At 37.2% G+C, this 9,286-nt stretch overlaps 3 protein-coding genes and 1 long non-coding RNA gene across 4 annotated transcripts; 2 read left to right on the top strand and 2 right to left on the bottom strand.

Annotated features, from left to right (window-relative positions):
* The first annotated feature begins 71 nt into the window (after positions 1-71).
* LOC135800628 (polynucleotide 5'-hydroxyl-kinase NOL9) lies at positions 72-2,531 on the top strand. The gene is made up of 3 exons (XM_065313896.1): positions 72-699; positions 765-2,075; positions 2,136-2,531. Exons 1-3 carry the CDS (start codon positions 380-382, stop codon positions 2,494-2,496), a joined length of 1,992 nt encoding a protein of 663 aa, XP_065169968.1. The 5' UTR covers positions 72-379; the 3' UTR covers positions 2,497-2,531.
* Positions 2,102-3,110, bottom strand: LOC135800637 (uncharacterized). Its single transcript, XR_010550203.1, has 2 exons — positions 2,848-3,110; positions 2,102-2,485 (listed from the first exon to the last, which is right to left on the bottom strand). It is a non-coding gene; the product is annotated as an uncharacterized lncRNA (long non-coding RNA).
* Positions 2,658-4,653, top strand: CycK (cyclin K). The gene is made up of 3 exons (XM_065313903.1): positions 2,658-3,420; positions 3,498-4,102; positions 4,156-4,653. Exons 1-3 carry the CDS (start codon positions 3,324-3,326, stop codon positions 4,588-4,590), a joined length of 1,137 nt encoding a protein of 378 aa, XP_065169975.1. The 5' UTR covers positions 2,658-3,323; the 3' UTR covers positions 4,591-4,653.
* A 2-nt stretch (positions 4,654-4,655) lies between these two features.
* LOC135800631 (protein AAR2 homolog) lies at positions 4,656-6,202 on the bottom strand. Its single transcript, XM_065313902.1, has 3 exons — positions 5,544-6,202; positions 5,164-5,485; positions 4,656-5,105 (listed from the first exon to the last, which is right to left on the bottom strand). Exons 1-3 carry the CDS (start codon positions 5,962-5,964, stop codon positions 4,685-4,687), a joined length of 1,164 nt encoding a protein of 387 aa, XP_065169974.1. The 5' UTR covers positions 5,965-6,202; the 3' UTR covers positions 4,656-4,684.
* Positions 6,203-9,286: the final 3,084 nt, after the last annotated feature.

Consider the following 9,286-nt stretch of genomic DNA (forward strand, 5'->3'; position numbering starts at 1 on the left):
GATGATTCATTCGACGATGACATTCGGTGACAAGAAACACAGTAAATCGTCGGAAAAGCACGAATGCGAACGTGCACTGGATGCTTTCCCAAAGCGGCAAATTCAAAGTACTACTACAAAAAGCTAAATAAGATTTATTGCAACGAAAATAATTATGAATACATGTATGTGTAAATAGTGTTTTATTTATAAACGTTTTTTAGTTGTATTTAGTGTTTCGTTTATATTTTGGGATAGGCAATTCAAATAGCAAGAAAACAAACATTAACCTACAACAATGCCCATGTGAATTTCAATCACACATGCGATACAGATGACCGAAGAATAACAAAAAAATTTAGAAAGTTTACTCAAAATAAATAAATAACAATTGGACGCAATGAAAAGTGGTAGCTTAAAAACAGGAACAGTAAAGATTAAAAAGCAAAAGAACATATTATTGCAAAATGGAAAATTTAAAAAGAAGAAACCTAAAGCTCATCAAGGATTAAAAGTATTACATACAGTCTGTGAGAATGGAGATGTAGGTACTTATTTTGCAAAGAAAACTGTTAAGAGTCCACTGTATGAGATGCTTCAACAGAGTAGTACAAAAACTTTACAACAAGAACCTTCTATTGACAATTTCATTCCAAACTTGGAAGAAAATGACTGTTCAATACATTATCCTGACTATAAAGTACCAATGCCAGAAATAGAGTAAGTATAATTTAATAGTCTTACTGTATATATCTTATTTTTATTGTTTAATTTTTTTTTGATAGTGATTATGAAGATGTCATTTCTGAACTTGGGTCATCAGACCTTGGTTCCTTAGTAGAAACAGAATCTGAAGAGGATTCAGAACCCATCTTTGTGAAGCAAAAAGTTGGAGAATATCAACTATATCAAGTACCAACTGGAGCTGTTATCCTGTTGTATGGAAATTCAAAACTCTTTATACATGGTGTAATGAGAGTCACTGTGTTGTATGGAGCAGCAGATATTTTTGGCAAACAGCTGGATAAAATGAGCCCACCATCCATGGTTTACTCACCAAAGGGTTCAGCTTTATTAACAATTGAAAACTTAAACATCAGAGAGAAAACAGATGACCACAGCAGAAAAGTGATGAAGAAGTGTTTAATAAAGCTTGGTATTGATGCAGGAGTATGCAGAGATGTGGCACTGTTCAAATTGAAGCCAACAACTGTAGTGCTCCACTGCGAAAATGTCATTGACAAAGCAACCGAATTTTTAGAGTCGAATCTTGCACAACACCTCTATCCTAAATTACTTAATAGTTTACGGTGCCATTTTAAAAATGTCACTAGCCAGGACTGGAACATTCTGCAGGTGAATGAAGAATGGGCACAGTTGTTCAATCTGATGAATATTGAGAATTTAAATGAAGAAAATCACACTAGGCTTATGCTCTGTGGAGGAAAAGGCGTAGGGAAATCAACACTGCTTAGATATTTAGTAAATAAGTTATTAAATGTCAGGAAAGAAGTGTATGTCATGGATTTAGATCCGGGTCAGCCGGAATTCACTGTTCCCGGGGCGATTAGTATAATTAAAGTAACTTCTGCACTCTTGGGACCTAATTACACACATTTACAAGAGGCTGAAAAGACGATTTTTGTACCGAGTATAAATGTCTCCGCCGATTATGAGAGTTACCTTGACGCCGTGCGGAAACTCATTGCACATTTACCACAATCTGTACCAGTTGTTGTGAATTATATGGGTTTTACGAAAGGCATTGGACTGTTTCTTACATCGATGATTTTGGGCCTTTTGAAGGCCGACGTCGTCGTTCAGATTGAGAGCCAAAATGAAAATAGAAACTTCAATGTGGATCTTACACCAGATGCGGTGCGACAGCAGTTACTGGCGAGTAGCAGTAATGAGAAAATGACATTGAAAGAATACAAGTTGGTAAAGCTGGATTCAGTCGCGAATGGGAATCAGGCGAATGTTGGATGGGAGTTGGAACCGCGTCAAGTGCGCGAGATGTGCATCTTGGCGTATATGAGTGGAATCCTCCCACCACAGTGTAAATACTTGACTGAGAAGGATATTCGGGTTTATCAGTAAGTTATTGTGAATTTTTACATCGTATTATCATATTTATTTTATTAATTTGATTCTAGAACGTCTTTGGATGTAGTAACTGTGCTTTACAATGGCAAAGTCTGTGATCCATCAGCTGCCAATGCTAACATTGTCGCATTGTGTACTGAAGATAGTCAAACTTGTGTTGGTTGGGGAATTGTTCGGGGTATTTGTAAACTGAGTAATTCCATGCTATTGCTGACTCCAGTCAGCAGTGAACAGTTGGAAATGGTCAAATATGTTATTGTAGGCAGTGTTACGCTGCCGCCCTCGATTTACTTGCGTCATCATGATGCTATTCGAGGATTAGTTCCTTTTACTTTTATGGGTGAGTTGACCAATTTTGCGAGGACCCCGAAAAGGAATATTTTGCATAAACAGCGCACACCTGTAAAGTAAATAAATCGAATAAATGACTATAATTAATTATAAAACGCGTTAAAATCGCAATTGTTGTCAGATTTCTATAACTGAGAAACACTGAGAAAGAGAGCATTTGATAGTTAAAGACATCCTTTACCACATGCATACTTTATCTACCTTGAAAACTACATAAATAAATCTTTAATGCTCGTTAAAAAAATAAAAACTTGTCAAATTCTTAATTTTCTCAAAATTTCTTGGGAAACTCCACGTATATCCGGAGAAACGGAGCATTTAAAAGTTTTTAATGAATCAGGTCCGAGTAGAGCTATTTGTTCCTTTTTAAAGTTATGATTTAGTGTACCAGACCTTTTACAACAGGTTTACCGTTTTCATCCCATAAACCGTCATGAAGTGCCCTAAAATCCAGGTATGGAATGAATATTATTAAAATTTTTACATTTTCAGGTAAATTTGCACGTTAATACACCTTATATATTCATTATACAAATGAAATATTACTAATTATATATTTATATTATATTTTACTTTTAGAGTAAAATATTTATTTATAATATTCGTAATTTAAAAGTACATGGATAACAACTTCATTTTAAAAATGGTAAATAATTAAATATAAAATGAACTGCGTATGCCTTGCTTTATCAAAAAACAGATAAACATTACATTGTATTTTAACTATTATAACAATTGTTTCCGGACGACCAGATAAACAATTAGTACGTAAGTACATATATGTTTGGCCCTGTCAGTTTACATGGTGATTCTAACCTGTATATAACAAGAACATCGGTTTGTATAAACATCCGCAACTTAATCATAGAAATCCGAGAAATAACAAAATGCCCTGTTGGTATTATGATAAGAAAGAACTCAAGAACACCCCTTCAAAGGCGGATGGCATTCTCTATGAGACCGAGATGCGTTACAGGAAAGAAGGTACTTTACATCTTAAATTCCTACAACCAAAAGTATTCAATTTTTCATACATAAATCAAACATGAATTTAATTCAAGGTGCTAGATTTATAATTGAAACCGGTACAAAGATGGATCTGGGCTACAACACAATGGCCACTGGAGTGGTATACTTTCATAGATTCTACATGTTCCACTCATTCAGACAGTTTCCTCGCTATGTGACTGCCTGCTGTTGCCTCTTCCTTGCTGGAAAGGTAGAGGAAACACCCAAAAAGTGCAGAGATATTATCAATGCTGCCAAGGGTTTACTATCAGAACAGAAGTTTACAACATTTGGTGATGACCCTAAGGAGGAAGTGATGACATTAGAGAGAATATTATTACAGACAATCAAATTTGACTTGCAAGTGGAACATCCCTACAGTTATCTCTTGAAATATGCAAAATGTTTGAAAGGTGACAAACAGAAACTGCAAAAAATGGTACAAATGGCATGGACCTTTGTCAATGATAGTCTGTGCACCACTTTAACCCTTCAGTGGGAACCAGAGATCATTGCTGTGGCATTGATGTACCTTGCAGGTAAACTAAGCCAATTTGAAGTAATAGACTGGATTGGGAGGACCACAAAACATCTGAGATGGTGGGACATGTTTGTGGAGGATGTCACAATGGATCTGTTGGAAGATATTTGTCACCAGGTAAGATTCCCAATAACAGTAATAAAAATATAATAACCTTGATTTGATAATAGGTGTTGGATTTGTATCAATCATCATCAAACGCATCAACTCCCGATAGTCCACCAAGCGGACCGCGTCCCACCGCGAATGCACCACTAGCGAAGCCGACAAGTAACGGACAGGACAAAGAGGCGGAATCGCCCGCCCCGATAAAAACTATAACTTCAGTAATTCCCGAGCCCATTGTTCCCTATGCCTATCCGAGCATGCCAACTTACCCACCGTATGCTGGACCACCAGTAGCGCCTCCTGGACATATGGTAGCCCCGCCGCCAGGGCCACCACCTCCACACATGGCAGCACCGCCAATGGGTGTATACCCAGGCTTTTCCGGGTCGTATCCGCACCCACCAATGGCGCCCAACCCGCAGGGAGGGTACTACCCACCACCAGCTCCGGCAGCACCACTTCCACCGCCGCCACATCGGCAACCGTATTTTAAATAATTGCATTAGAATAGTTATTTGCATATGTAACTATATATAATTTATATACAAAGAAAACGCCAAGGTTTCAAATTCTTTTTATATTTTATAGGAACTAGACCATATTTACCTCGTCCAGTTCAACAACAACAGGTGCATCATCCTCATCTTCAGACATCAAATGACTGAAATCCCATGTGTACAACTCTGATAACTTCTTTTTGAATCTTTCAGCTTTTGATTTCAGTCGCCCGTCCACATCACTTTCAATCACCGCTCTAAAGAAATTTCTAAGCTTTGCATACACATAGTTATTGTTCGACACAATGTCAGCAAGAAACTCCTCGGGAATTTCCTGTATTTGCACCTCGAGAACAGTGATAAAAGCGTCGTAAACACCGCGGAATTTCTTGATGCCCGTCTCACATGAACATAGTAGACCGATGAGTTTCTTCCAGTGCTCGAATGCCTCCAAACTGTGCCCGACAAGGAAACAAACGTAACAGAATTGCAACTCTCCAATGAAATCATTTTGACTGCAATAACAAAAATAAATATTAGTAAATAACAAATGATAGCAATTCAAAAACGTACTTTTTATAACTTTTTACCATGACTTCCAAAACATAACTAGAATCAAGATGATGTTGAGTAATTTCGGCAGCAGTAGCACCCTCTGGATATCCCCTTTCAGGCAGTTTGGTCACTCTTAGCTCAGTACCACTCACAGGTATTAAATCAGGAAGTAAATCATCTTCTTTGTCCTCTTGCGAGTTTATCCTGCCTCTTTTACAATGTTTGCTGGTTGATGGCCCATCTCCAACATTCCCTATACTTTTGTCTATTTCTTTGGAGATTAATTCCAGAGCAGATCTTACTTTGCCTGATTCTGGTATTAAGACTTTGGTCAATTCAACTGAAATGAAAAAAAAATTAGATTCAAACCACAAAATAAACTGAAAATATCACAATACCTGTAAGGTGTGATGTTAAAGATTCCCACTTCTCCAATATATCATAAGGATATGGTCCTAGGAACTTATCCAATGCAAATAATGAATTTGTAAGACCTGCTACTTCATGCTCAGACACTTGATCAAGACTAATATCCTCTGTTTCCTTGTCCCATTTTTTAACCAAGACTTCTCCTTTGTGAAAGTAGTGAAAGAAACCAATCCGAGGCGCGGTGTCTCCCAATTTATCAACATTACTATAGAATATATAGTGCAAACCGGGAGGAATCATCTTAACACCGCGAAAACGTTCGCCGGTATTCCAGGACTTCATGTCGATGCCGAATTCTGTTCCTTCTGGTACATTTAAAAAGATAAAAGTACCTCCTTCAATGAAGAGTGATTTTGCAGTCTCCTGGTCCATATTTGTTGTATCCGGCATTGTTTTTAACAGCTTGTTCAAAAGTACAAATTTGTTTACATCAGTCTACCTTCGTCGCACAAACGAAAAACAAACAAACAAACGAAAACATTGCAAGGTTAATTCAAATTTTAGCCAATAGTGACAGCACAGTACGGTTAAACGAATGATATTTGTTTCGTGATCTCGGTCCAGGGAACAGAACATTCGCCGGTAGAGCGCGCCACTATTCTATTAGTATTCGTTTTTCGTGAAGAAGGAAACTTTTTCTGGATGAGTACAGGTAAACCGATTACCTTTTCAAAATGGAGCCATCCACAACCAGACAATGCGGGAGGAAGAGAAAACTGTATAAACCTATGGAATACTGATGGTGTGTTTACATGGAACGACTGGGGATGCGATAATAAACTGTATTACATCTGTGAAGATACACCAGAAACAAATTGTGGTTTCAATCTCAATGTTGGAATGGCGGATGGATGAATTAAATTTAAGTAACTGAACTAATAGAACTACCAAGAAAAGAATTAAATGTTTAAAAGTTATTCATGAATTGCATCATTTTCACATTTTGGAAACGTTGTAAATGCAAAGTCGAAATTTGACTACTTCTTCGACATTTTCTTCATTTTCAGCGTAATGCATATGCAATGCATTTTTACAAAAGTTCCAATTAATGCTTGTGCTCGTGTCTGTATTTCCTATCTGCTGACACAAATTTCCAACAGAATGTAAAAGTTTTCCATCTTCTTGTAAAAGATCTACCTCGTAGCGATAGTTGTGATGGACGTTTAAATCATCATAGAGTAACTGAACATAAAAAAACACACTTTGCTTATCTTCTAAAGCTCCACTTTTCACCGTAGTATTGACATTCGTTGATACGACAAAATATAATAGTTTTTGTTGGTATCTTATGTATGAGCTGAAGGGTGTTACTTTTCCATCAACGACTTTCGCATGAAACACGTGAAAGTTCCGATACAGGACGAACGTCTCTTCAATATGTTTCGCAATATTGTACCTTGCAACGTCTGCATTGCAACACATGCATTTTATTTTAGCATGAAGACATTTTGCTAGATGTGGGTCCAAATCAGCAAGACGGACCAATGCGATGCATCCACCATCAGCATCAGAGGTACTGTTTGGACACGGAAATGGCACCTGTGACAAATGCCTTTTAAGATCGATCATCGTCTTGTTGACCGGCGTACCACAAGTAGCGCATTTGTTAATCTTTGAAATACACGATTTGCAAACGCCATGATAGTTCTGGCAGAAGTACACTTCGTTTGTGAATTTATTCATGCAAATGTCACATTCGCGCATCACACTTCGATATTCTTCGTAGTCATTGAAAAATACATTCAATTCCAACGCAGAATCATTCTCTTGCAATTGTGGCATACGTAATAAACGTATATTATCACTGAATAATTCTTGTAGACGTACAGCATATCCTACAATCCGTGACTCAAACTCTTCAAATTGGTACTGAATCATGAACTTATCACAAGCACCCTCAAAGTCTTCATCTACTGATTGCTTGCCAATTGCAAACGCAAAATTTCTCGCCAGAACAACAAACGTATTGCCTTTGTAAGAAATTACGTATACATGCTTATCCTGAAGCGGCGGTGTAAAATATAGTTCAGCTAATGGTTCTTCAATTGTAATGTCAGAGACCACAGATTCGTGATACTCTAGTAAATGCTCAGCAATCGTCAACTCTGTCAAATTATCCGTTGTGCAAAATGGACATATAATTGTTTTCTGCACACATGTAGCCATATGCTCATGAATGCCAGTCAAATTCTTCACATAATCACAATCTTCATATCTGCATGGGTACTTCCACTTCGTCAACATGGTTTCCAGAAACTTATCACGTGTTGAAGTTTTATTTTCTTTTGGCACGCAGTGACTGCACCAATATGCACCATCTTGGCGAATGTAGACTGTTGGTGTCAACCACGTTTTACAATACGCACATGTAATATACTTTGCTTCAAAATTCTCCAGCTTGTTAATCACTTGAAATTGAGAAATTTTGTTCTCCATTCTAAAACGAGAGACGTAAGTAAATGATTATGTTCGTTGTTCGCGGTTTAGTTGTTAACTACGTGATATAGCTAATGGCAATTATGCTGGTCAACATATCAACGCTGAGTCATTTGATAATTACAGAATCCGTAGAATCCATTTATTATGACTCCGCCTATATTGACTAACCGGTTATTATGATGTAATTACAGTACGAAGTTTGGTTTTCATATAAAATTCTTTATCATTTCACAAAACGCTTTGTATGACGTCCGCTTATTATGACGTGTTTGTCAGTTTCCTGGTATAATACTAGATCTTTGTGTAGAGTTTCGAGTGTTGGATGTATTTTTTCCGAGATTTTTTTCCGTGATTTCGATAGCCCTCTTGCAAAACGACACTGCTTGATTACACAGGCTACACCTTGAATAAACCGCAGCTATCACATCTATAGTCGTACTACGTGAGTTGGATTATGATTATATTGAAATAAATTTGACAACGTTGGTTTAATGGAAAAGCTTGTTGTTGTTTCATATTTCCCTTGATCGACCAAATTCTTTATATATTTAGGTGTTATAGGTGATAACAGACTACTGGCAGTGCCCAAAAGTACCTATTAAAATTAGCGTTGTTACAAACATTTAAAAATATGCTGTCGGAAACAACCTGTACCCCAGTAGCTAATTGACTTTCTTGAAGTATTTTACCAACATCTTAAGGTTCAAGAGTCGCCCTACACAATGCATACCTTTTCAATCTTCCAACCCTTCTGGAAATGCCCTAAAATGCTCTTTGAAACTTGACCTTTTTCACAAAATATGAAAACATTGTATGGAAAACACTTTGTATCTTGTGAAATTAGCGGGTTCTTTAGTATGTTTTACACCCATGTTAAAGCTCGAAAGTTCCTATACACATTGCATTATTTTACAATCTCCTACCCCTTCCTAAAGTGCCCTAAAACTGCCTCTAAAAATTGGCATTGTTCAAAAAAATTGAAAACATGGTGTCGAAAATACCCAGTATCTTGCGAACTAATTAACTTTTAAGAGTCTGGCACTACCATATTAAAGCTCGTAAGTCCTTCTACACGATGCATACTTTTTTAATCTTCTAACCATTCCGGAAGTGCCCTAAAATACTCTTTAAAAATTGACATTTTTCAAAGAAATTGAAAACATGGTGGTGGTTAGGTAGGCTACCTTGTTTGGTAATATTTATGGGGCGGTGGGGGGTGGGGGTGGTAGAAGGGGTCGGTTAAGTGAACGACACGTACTTAATACTACCCTGC

The sequence above is a fragment of the Atheta coriaria genome, unplaced genomic scaffold, assembly GCF_025399875.1.
Source record: "Atheta coriaria isolate IRGN ID8LTWV9N9 unplaced genomic scaffold, Caltech_Dcor_3.1 hic_scaffold_10_pilon, whole genome shotgun sequence".
NCBI classification, from domain to species: domain Eukaryota; kingdom Metazoa; phylum Arthropoda; class Insecta; order Coleoptera; family Staphylinidae; genus Dalotia; species Dalotia coriaria.

Coding starts and splice junctions, on each gene's coding strand:
- LOC135800628 (XM_065313896.1), top strand. CDS start 380: ATGAAAAGTGGTAGCTTAAAAACAGGAACAGTAAAGATTAAAAAGCAA. Junction 700..764: donor GTACCAATGCCAGAAATAGA/GTAAGTATAATT, acceptor TTTTTTTGATAG/TGATTATGAAGATGTCATTT. Junction 2,076..2,135: donor AAGGATATTCGGGTTTATCA/GTAAGTTATTGT, acceptor ATTTGATTCTAG/AACGTCTTTGGATGTAGTAA.
- CycK (XM_065313903.1), top strand. CDS start 3,324: ATGCCCTGTTGGTATTATGATAAGAAAGAACTCAAGAACACCCCTTCA. Junction 3,421..3,497: donor GATGCGTTACAGGAAAGAAG/GTACTTTACATC, acceptor ATTTAATTCAAG/GTGCTAGATTTATAATTGAA. Junction 4,103..4,155: donor TGGAAGATATTTGTCACCAG/GTAAGATTCCCA, acceptor ATTTGATAATAG/GTGTTGGATTTGTATCAATC.
- LOC135800631 (XM_065313902.1), bottom strand. CDS start 5,964: ATGCCGGATACAACAAATATGGACCAGGAGACTGCAAAATCACTCTTC. Junction 5,486..5,543: donor TTTAACATCACACCTTACAG/GTATTGTGATAT, acceptor TTTTCATTTCAG/TTGAATTGACCAAAGTCTTA. Junction 5,106..5,163: donor ATGGTAAAAAGTTATAAAAA/GTACGTTTTTGA, acceptor TTGTTATTGCAG/TCAAAATGATTTCATTGGAG.